The 10,838-nt window shown below is 38.5% G+C and overlaps 1 protein-coding gene across 4 annotated transcripts in view; it reads left to right on the top strand.

Moving 5' to 3' along the window:
* The first annotated feature begins 1,622 nt into the window (after nucleotides 1-1,622).
* Nucleotides 1,623-10,838, top strand: part of VPS13A (vacuolar protein sorting 13 homolog A) — a 160,455-nt gene continuing 151,239 nt past the window's right edge. For 3 of the 4 annotated variants that reach the window (XM_088130428.1, XM_088130429.1, XM_088130430.1), the window contains exons 1-2: nucleotides 1,624-1,862; nucleotides 9,707-9,750. In XM_088130428.1, the coding sequence (XP_087986554.1) occupies nucleotides 1,763-1,862; nucleotides 9,707-9,750 (144 nt within the window). In that variant the 5' untranslated portion in view covers nucleotides 1,624-1,762. Of the gene's footprint in view, nucleotides 1,863-9,706; nucleotides 9,751-10,838 lie in introns of all 4 variants that reach the window. The other variant, XR_015793885.1, reaches the window with a different exon arrangement.

The raw sequence follows: 10,838 nt of genomic DNA, 5'->3' as shown, positions 1-10,838 counted from the left end.
GAAAAACCCTGACCCTATATACTTTATGACCTAGACCATGGAGGTCAGTAGTAGTTCATAGTCAGTCTTCACATGACTTTTACTCAAAACAAGGGGGGAGAGAATCTTCACGTTAGCCAAAATGCACAAGGCTCCTGAGTAGAAATGTCTCCAAGGTGCAGGTAAAGTTCACTAGTGATACCATTTCAGGACATTATTAAAATGGAATTACACTTCCCCTACATTTTTGGAAACATGGAGAGAAGGTGGTGTCAAAAATAAGCTAGGGGTGAAGATTTTGGATATGAAAGGAGCTCAGGAAACAATGTGCTTAGGGACAGGGCAAGTGCTGCAAGAGGCTTCAGAGGTCATGATCAGTGGAGAGATGTGCCAGTGCCTCCCAACGCTCCTGAAATACATTTCTGTTCCCCACAATAGGTTGCTAACCTCACTATCAAAATGAACGATAAAGCAATATCCATTTTACTCACCTTGCAGCCATGGTTGGAATAATGTGGGCTTCCGAGGGAAAAATACAACTTTAAAGCTAGTACGGCTAATGACTTAAAGCTGTTTCACTCATGGGCTGGGAATGAGATGAGGGCAACATCATGCATTCTGGGGAAAGACTTGCATAGTCAGATCATGATGTTAAACTGCCCTGTAAATTACTTTAGATAGGTGTGCCACTGTTTGAGATCAGTAGTAGATGCTTTGGTTTCTCAATTCTGCAAACTATTCTGAACAAAATGTGCCTCCCTGTTTTCAGCAGATCAGCCAGCCAGCTAATGCTTTGTAATATTATTACTGATTTAAAACGCATTTTCTAGAGGATTTCCTGCCACCACCAAGATTAAGGTTCTTTATTATTAATCCACACTTTTAAAAAAAAAATCCTATTAACTATACTAATATTAGAGGGGAAAAACTTACATCTATGAGGTTAACTACAAAATCCCCCCCTGCCCGTTACCTGGAATTTTAGGCTTCAGTATTAGCTTTTTAATAAAGGTAGTATTAGCATTTTAGCATGGCATCCATGCTTAAATCCTAAATCCATGCAATCCTGCCCCAGCATTAAAGGAATACAATTCACCACCTCTTCTGTATACTGTGCAACCCTATTTACATAAGGTAACTCAAGCGAAGTAGACACTATTGCTCCTTAGAATCATATCCAGAGCAGCTTCCCATACAATTTATGGAGGCAGCAACTCAGTTTCTACAGCATGACAAACCGGCCAAGGGTCTCTGTGCGTGCATGTCGGGTAGAAGAGGGTTCTCCGGCTCTGAAGCTGTAAAACGCGTCTATTTGTTAGTAACAGCGGGCCGCGGAGAAACAAGGCACGCGAGAAGCATGGAAGGGGAATCCATCACTAGGTTTGGGGTTCATGGCTGCCCCCGTCGCAGCTGGAGAAGCAGTTTAACCGCCACAGTCTCGCGCGACGAAGAACACAGTCCTCGCCCGCGAGGGCGCGCGCGAGACGCGAGTCTCTCTGGCGCGGTATCTCAGCTTTCTGGTGAGGCGAGAGCAACCTTCACAAGCCGCGCGGAAAACAGCTCTCGGTTTCGGTCCCACGTCCCTTCCACGCCTGCGCAGTAAGCTAGGCGAGTCGGAGTACAGTACGGTACAACACGCCGAGCCAGCCTGGGGCCGGGCGCCACCCTCTTGGGGAAAGTGACTGACTGGCGGGAGCGGGGACTTCCCGGAGGCTGGCGTTTTGTCGCTGGGCGACACTAGAACTGGCGGAAAGGGGAGCAACCGAGCCCGCCGCTTTCGAGGATGGTCTTCGAATCGGTGGTCGTGGACGTTCTGAACCGGTTCCTGGGCGATTATGTGGTGAACCTGGATAGTTCCCAGCTCCAGCTTGGCATTTGGGGAGGTAAGCCAGAGGCCAGGCTGGCCCCGGCCGGTTAACCTGGGCTCGGCCTCGTCCGACAGCAGCCCCCTTGCTCGGAAACCCCCTTTCTCTTCAGAAGGTGGTGGCCGGACTCCTCCCTTCCGTATGCACGGCTGCTATCCTGGTGCGCGTGCTCGCCGACTGCCCGCCCGCGTGTTTGTCTCCGTGAAAGAAGGCGAAAGCGGTCCTGCACAAGAGACGAGGACCCGGGACAAACTCCCTTCTCCCTCGACGAGCGAGGTCTCCTCAGAGCCCCGCGGGTGGGCTCGCTGAATTGCTCTGAGTTGCTTTCCTTCTTGCTTCGCCAGGCCTTGTCACGTGCCGTGCCGTGCCGTCTCTTCTTGTTGCTCCTTTTTGGAAGTTATTTTCTTTAAGGAGAGGCAAGGGTGGAGCAAAGGCCGCTCGGAGTGCGTCTAAGAATAATAGGGCCATTGTGACAGCAACAAAAAGCAGCTGTGTTAAGCGAGGTGTAAAAACGATGTTTTTAGTGTACTGTACGTCTCATTCTGTTTAGGTCAGTTTTTGCGGTGGGTCTGGGAACCCAGTACTGTATGAACTTAAAACTGGTCACTAACAAATCATATACTGCTTTCCTGATATGCCTTAGCGTATGTATGCGTTTATTTATTTTTTAAATTTAGAAGGTTGCCTGACTCCCAAATGACTCTTGGTAGCTTACATAATTAAAGGGAAAAAAAACCCTGTGTGCAACTGGAGTAAACACACGTTCCCTTACAAAAAGCCACCACAAGCTCAACAGACAAACCCCAGCCTTGGGAGCAGAACCATCTTTTCAAAGACTTTCGTATTCCTTGTAGGGTGAGATCCCTACAAATCTTCTGTGGAGGGGGGTGGGAATGCTGTTCCAGAGTGCAGGTACCACAACAGAAAATCTTGTCAATTGTTTTGTGGCAGTAACAATTCATTTTATTTGTCATTCAAGAATAATGATAAAAACAACTTCTGTTTGTGTGTATTATACCTAAAATCTCCCTGCAATTTGAGTTTGTATCTGCTTTCATGGAACTCAAGGTGATCTATACAAGACTCCCAAATTGTTACTGAGGTAGTAACTCAAACCAGATACAGTTTTAGCAAGGTTGTACATCAGGCGTTTTAAGTAGTGGAATGCATATAAGATGGAATATATCTGTATAATTCTCTGAACATATTAATTACCCATTTTGAGATACAAATACCTTGGAATTGGTGAATTGTTTGTATTGGTGAACAAATCTGGCCTTTGGTTGATAATCCATAGATGAGTGAAATATTTTTTAGGTAGGCCATTGGTTTCATCAACTTTCCCTTTTTTCGTCCAAAATAATTAACGGAATAGGAAATGCATGCTATAACTAGATGATCCAAAATATTGAAGATCACTTTTGTATATTTCCATTTCTGATTTGTAAAAAGCTAGTATTTGATTTAATGGCACTTGAATATATTTTTCACATACTATATATGCTGCAGATCTGTAATATGTATGTTCTTAAAATGTAATGTGTGAAGTCTTAATAGAGTAGACAAGCAAGTTTTCCCTCTTGATAATACAGTGCATTGTTTCTTTTTATCTTTTAGTTTTCTTAAATTTCTCACAATAATTTGTTCCTAAATCAATAAGTACAAAATTCTACAATTTGAAAATAATCAAATTCTATAGCTGCACATATATGAAATAGGATCAGCTACTTTTAATATGTCAGCCAAAATCAAAATATCCACTTTGTGACTTGTAATTTAGCTAGATTTCCAAACTGTGATTATAGCAGGTATCATTTTGTTAAAAGCTGGAAAATCAAAGTAACTCCGAAAATTCTCACATTTTATAAGAAAATATGTTTTTCTAAGGACTCATGCTCTGGGCAGGAGGTTGAACTAGAAGACCTCCAAGATCCCTTCCAACCTTATTCTACAATCCTTTGATAACATGTTCTGGTTTCTTTTCTTTCTTATGCTAAATAAATACTGTCAGTAAAGTAAGGGTACTTTACCGAGCAATATGTTAGAGTGCTTTGACATCTCCAGATGTCCTCCTAAGTGGCCCAAATGAACCAAATTGAGGGCATTTTGGAGATTCATATTCTGATAAGCTCCCATTCTGCCCCATGTATGTCCCTTTGAAGACCTGAAGTATTGAAAATATGTATTTTTGAGGTTGGTTGAGAGGAAGAGAGGAATTTAAATTTGCTGTGGGGAGGATAGTGAAATATCCGGTAGCTCTTGGAATGCTGTGTAAGGCCATAAGATTATGCATATTCAATCTTTAAAGAAATAACTTACCTTTTTCTTTATGTTATAGGCAACTTATTTAGCTCCTGATATTAGTGATTTTAGCATATGTAAAATGCATCTTCATAGGAAGATGTTTTCAAAGAACCTATATCTTGTCTGCAAACCAGTATCAATTTAATAAATACTTCAAAGAATGTCAGAGTTGAACAGTGCCCATATGAATGACCAAACTAGCATTTCTATGATAAAGAGAATAGAAAAAAGAGAACACTAGAGAAGCATATCTAATACTAATGGAGTTATTAGTGGTTAGGGATATATTATACTGTAGATGCTGCTGGCTGGGGAATTCTGGGAGTTGAAGTCCACACATCTTAAAATGACTAAGGTTGAGAAACACTGCTGTAGATGGTGCTTAAATTTAGAGTGGTTGAAATACTGATAAGAAAATCCATACAACTATAAATATAACAGCATTACCTATTATTACTCATTGGTTATAGAGAATTATCTCAAATGATAGAGCACTTGTAATTTGAAAGGTAGTAGTAGTTTTGCCTCTGATTTCTAACAGAGCTCCTACTCTTTTCCTCTATGGGGTGTGGGGAGATAGTGAAACTCAATGATAGAGCCTATGCTTTGATTCATAAAATCTTAAATTCTGACCCTGATATTTTCAGGTAGGGTTGGCAAATTTCTCTGTTTAAAAGTCTGAAGAGCTACTACTGTGAGTCAGTTTAGGTGGGCAAACTTTTCAACAGCAAGAACTGAATTTGGAGCACACTCTGTAAGTTGTCTTCTCAGGGCAGTAGTAGAAAACAAAATTCTTGAAGAACAAGTTTCATAAGAATATTTTAGGAACATCATTTCAGTTTCCTTAAATGATTTCTGTCCAGGATTCATGATAGTTCAAATTCATCATTGTTAGTAGTGCAGGTAGTCCTCGGTTAATGACAGTAATTGGGACTGGGAACTCTGTTGCTGAGCGACGCAGTCATAAAACACAATGTCATGTCACTGTGATGACTCATTCCGGCAGGTCCAGTTGTGGTTGTTAGGCCAATCCCACATAGTTGTTAGGTGCAACATCACATGATAGCCATTTGTGACCTCTTGCTGGCTTCCCCATTGACTTTGCTTGTCAGAAGCTGGCAGCGAAGGTCACAAATGGCAATCATGTGACAGTGGGGACACTGTGATGGCCACAACTTCGAAGACTGGCCATAAGTTTCCTCATTCAGTGCTATCGTAACTTTGAATGGTTGTTAACCGAGGACCACCTGCATTATTTTTCTCCTTTTCTTTGTAAATGCAGTATATACTGGCATGCCTACTTAAAGAGCTGTGGAAAAAAAAAAAAGACTTAATATTTTAAGGCTAAGTTTATCAAGCAAAGGCTGAGGTTTTAAGCATTAAGGCCAAGATTAGTAAGCAAAATTATTTCTGATATTTAGGCTTAGAGAAATTATGCCCAATGTAATGTCTAGTTTGTATGTTTGTTTATTTAACAGTGATTTGCTAGTCATCTATTTTCCAGACTCTTACAAACAAAAATAGTAGAATTAAGTTTTACTTTTGTCTATATCATTAAATATACATAAATAAAAGTGAAATGGATGTTTAGTAAGTGCAACAATTGATGCAAGATGTAGCTCAGAAATTAAGAGTTGGACTCAACCCACATGACTGCTCACTGTGCCCTCTCACTGCAATAATCATTTTCATGGTATATGTGGCACCAACAACCATCGTCTCCTTTCTTTCCTTGCAGTTGTCCCTCCAGTCAGCCAATGGGGGACACCAAAAATAAGAGACAACTTGTTGTACCACCGTGTTTGCTTTTCATCTGGCAGCCTTGACTATTTACAGCATGAGAAGGGGGGAGCAAGATGTCCAATGTAAGGAGAGTGAAAAAGCCTGTTTAGTGGGGAAGGATAGGGAAGGAGTGGTGCCTTGTCCTCTGGGGAGAAGAGGGACTTCCAGAAGTGGGATGAGGAGGGAGATCTTGCCAGTGGAAAGTAACCTTGCCCTGCATCTGCAGAGGAACCATTGTTACAGCATCTGCTCTGGATTTCCATTTGGCTAAGAAAGGGGCCTTAGAGTCTGCTGGCGGAAGGCCTTAGGGTCTGCTGTGGAGGAGGGGAGAACTAGGATGTTGGCCTCACTAAATTAGTTCTGGTCACATTTCAGTTAGATTACAGATTTTTTTCTCTACAGAGCTGCCTGAAAACAATATAGTTACATCCATTGGTATAAAATTCAACAACCTAACTTGATTATGCAATAGAATTTTGCATCATATGTTTTCATTATCTGTTCATTTTAGTATTTGCCCACACACATCTGAATTTTCCCACCCTCTGATATCAGCTGACCCCATGTTTTCTGGATCATCATTGTGGTTGATAAGTATGGTTGATATAACTGAATGTTCTGTTGATGTTTCATTCTTGGGAAATGCTTTTTTTCTCAAGAATTTTACTTGGTGTTGTTCATGTAGCCTTTAAGAGGACCTTGCAGCTCTTTTTTTGTTCTGTGAATATTTTATTGATTTTCTTACTGTGTTCTGTAACTAACTATTCCATTGGTCATGTCTTTCATTATTCTTGTTGTAAGCAGTTTTCATGTGAGAAAAAGTAGCCAGCAAAGCAGTTTCATGTAATATTATGAGGGTGGGATATAAATGGCACATAATATAGTCAGTGACAGTAAAAACCACACTAGTCTCTGCTGTTGACTAATTCTCCAAGTTATTTTATGTAGAGATTAACACTTTTGTTTTAATTTCTATTCTCTCTCTTATATGGATTTTGTGCTGTCCACGTAGCACTGGAAAGAGAATTATGTAATTTCCAGTACTTGTATTTTTTAAAATATGACATCAGCCAAGATAGCTTATTTGTCCTGGCAGCTGTAGGTGCAACATGAAACCTGCTTAACAGCTAGCTGAAGCTAATTTAAGTCTGCACTTCATCTTAAAACTATTAAGAAGTACAGATGTGATTTTAATAATGTGCCATCTTTTTATCTCCCTCTGTCCTCTTCTAATTAATATCCAGTTAGATAAAGGATTTAAAATATTTCTATTATTCTCTAACTTTTGGTTGATCTTATGAAAGGCATTGCTGTCTACAGGCTTTGGATTTTTTTCAGTGAAGTGATACAGCTATCACTGAGTGGTTTTTTTTGTGTGTGTGTGCGTACGTGTGTGATTATCCAGAAGTAGATATAGAATGGTTTGATGTGGGCAGTTCTCTTTTCAAAGGTGCAGTTCATTGCCTGAGACCTGCACATGACCCTTGAAAGGTACCAGGATACAGTAATGTTCCATGGAACCTGCAGCTCCGCTCATTTGCCCATCAATCAACTGCTCAGGAAGCTGTACGAAGTTCCCTTTTATTAGAAGGGAAGCAAAAGGCAATCCTTTTCATCCTACTGAAAATTGTTGTGCATAGCCAAGGTTGGGGTAAAACTGGTTTTCTTCCTTTTTGCTGGAAGAAAAAGAAAAGCTCTTAGATTCTCTTTTCCTCCTGGTGAAGTGACTGAAAATCATTCTGGTTTTATTTGGGCCGTGACAATGTGTGTAAAAAATATGTGTATGCATATATAAATGTGTACACATGTGTGGGTGGAAGGTTGTATGTACTTACATATCTGTGTCTGCTAAGATTGTAAATATGCAGGCAGATTTATGTGCACTCTAACAGGTGTGGCACTGAACAACCTGACTTTTTTTTTTTTTTTTTGCAAAAACTTGTTAGCAGTTTATAGAAATTGCTAGATGTTATTTACAGATTGTTTAAATTTTCTTTTTATTTTCTCTGATTTTATATATGTGTTTGCTAAAACCTATTTCTGCAATTTTTAAATTTTATTTCAACTTAAAGTTTGTAGTATCATTGTTCAGAAATAAAAGGCTGAGAAAAAGATAGGAAGAATCATTGGGCCAAATCTGAACATTAATGTTCTGGATCCTATGCATAACTATTGAAGAAGTTGTTCTATGTATATCTATTTCCTACTTCCTTGCATTATGAAGGATAAAAATCCATAGGGTGTATTTTTTAAGTGAAAATATTTCTTAGGATACTTTGTAGAATTGTTAACTTTATCAGAAAACAGATTTTTAAACAACATATGTTCTGAGCTACTAATTGTTAAAGAAAGGAAATGTCTTTTAAAAATAATGAAGATTGGAGTTACAGTCCCAGTCTGTTCCTCTGATGTTCCATCATGGCAAATGGTGGTGCCACGGCAGCCCCATCAGAAAGAAAGAAAAAGTTTATGAGTAGCCCAGTGAGGGATGGGGAGTTTTGGCTCTCAAATCACATTAATCCTTGTGATGGGGCCTCTGTCTTCCACTCTTTTTTGTGGTCTTTTCCCCAAGATTATCATGCAGCTACACATACCCTTTCTCAAGGATCATTACCTTTCTCTATAACCATCTCCCAGAATTATTGCCAACATGTATCTGAGTGTATATTACTATATTTCACACATATATACTGGTATAATAACATTCCTAGAACACTTGTGTAACGTGAAAATAATGGAAAATTAGACCAGTTTGGGTCTGGCAAGCTGGCAACATCAGTGTGTTTGCTGAAGTTGCAGCAGCCTAACTGCAGCTGTAGCCTTTGCAGCTGATTGCAAAGTATCTACATTAAGTACTGGACTTTGTTCAGGAAATTATGATTGGTTTTACTGAGATTGTTGGTGATATAGTAGACCCTATTGATGTTACTAGCCTGCCTGCTTCTTTCCCCTGCTGATCACCTTCTATCTCAGTTATGGTCCCTTTTCAAGGCAAAGGTTATCTGTGATGTCTGGGTTCTTCAACCTCACATTGGCAGAGAAGTGTAGAAGAATGTTATGTGGCTGTGATACTTTATTCAGAATTCTTAGCTGGTATGTTTTCCAGAATTGCAGTTTCCAAATCAATGAGAAATTTGTGGAGATTTTTCTTGCTTAATTTGTGTGATTTTCCATTCTGTTGCTTATCCATCTTATGTATTATATTTTAGGGACTGTTCCTGGATGGGTCTTTAAAGATTTATAATAATACAGATTTGGAATTATTTAAAATAAAATGCATTTAGGAAAACAATGGAAATAAGGCATAAACCAACAGTTCAGTAATACTGACATTAGTTCAGGTATTGTTTGGGACAAACATATTTAACTTTAAAAAGAAGTTCAGTGTTTTATCTAAATAATTTTGGGTAGCCTCCCAGGAATCTTTGGATTTGATGAATGTTCCATCCCCAAATCAGAGGCTGTGCTATAATCTTTGAGGGAGGGAGATTTGATATTCTTTCCCCTTTCTGCCTTTTGACTAGCTTCTGAGGCTGGCTTTTTTTTGAAGGTCAGGAAATTCTGACCATGAGGAATACCAAAGGGGTGTGTGCAGATTCACAGATAAGACAAAATAAATTGGCAATCTTAGCCTGAAATACTGCATTTTTTACTGTGCTAAGTGTTCATTAAAAATGGTTAGAATTCTAATAAGCGATGTATTTCTGACTATTAAAAACATTGTAAATCAAGTTTGTTGTTATCTGATTATGATTTTTAAACATTTTTTTTAACAGGAGCAGTAGCACTTAAAAATCTTGTAATAAAAGAAAATGCACTGGTAAGTACAAAGCAAGCAAAAATTCCATTGAAATAATTTGACTTAAAATGAACAGAGTAAGAAATATGTATAATTTACCAATAATTAGTACAACTCAGCATTTGTTGAGCTTAGTATCTTTTTTAAAAAAAAATCAAGTTTCTGCTTTAGCATCTTAATGAAATATACCATAAGTAATATGTTTATACTTATTTAAATCAGTACATTCATCACAGAATAAAATTAGATGATAAAAATAATACATAAAATATAAGACATAACTTTGTTAGATGTTTGTTGGAAAATGGGGACAGAAATTAAGTAAAACAGAAACAAAATATGATGCTAACTTAAACCTTCCTGAAAATATTAATATTCTTTCTCATCATGTTATTATTAATCATTCTGGGAATTTCTTGGAATAAGGGAATGGATATCAGTGCAATGTACTTTGTATGTAGCAGGCTAAACTATGTTGCGATTAGAGATCCAGATGGCCCCTGCCCTACTGGTGTTTCAAAGTGGTTTGAAGACCTGGCTTTTCTCCCAGACTTTTAGTGAGGGTGAATGAAGCTCCCTTGGATTGTGTGTATGTTTCTTTTTTCTGTTCCAGTCTGGTTTCTGTCATCTTGCTATCTTTTATTCCTAATGTTTATTCCTTACTGTATTTTTTTAATGTTTTTACTTGTGAGCCACCCAGAGTCATTGAGAATCAGGCAGCATACAAATAAAATAAACAAGGAAACAAATAAATAAATGTCATTTGCATAACTGTCATTAAACAAATGACATACGTTGAAATAAATTATATGATTTGCATCATTTGCTTAATGACATCTTTTCACAGATGATATAGTTTGTGTCTTTATGCAAACACTGCAAATAACCTTCTTTGTGTCAGTTCAGGTCATTTGTGTAATGACATCATGCAAACAACATCATTCGTATCCTTTATGTAAATATATTATCAGGCAAATAATACCTGTGTTGCAGCAATGACATAATATTTCATTTACCAGACTTTGGGGAATAACTGATAGTCCCCTCCCTGCAATTTGCCTGTTAAAATGAGGTTTCACTGTATGATAAATTAATATACAGTAAACCAT

Source organism: Python bivittatus, unplaced genomic scaffold, assembly GCF_059951505.1.
Source record: "Python bivittatus isolate LINGU-HERP-01145 unplaced genomic scaffold, Pbiv_v1 ctg000850_np1212, whole genome shotgun sequence".
Taxonomy (NCBI): domain Eukaryota; kingdom Metazoa; phylum Chordata; class Lepidosauria; order Squamata; family Pythonidae; genus Python; species Python bivittatus.
This window is presented reverse-complemented; position numbering and strand designations above follow the sequence as displayed.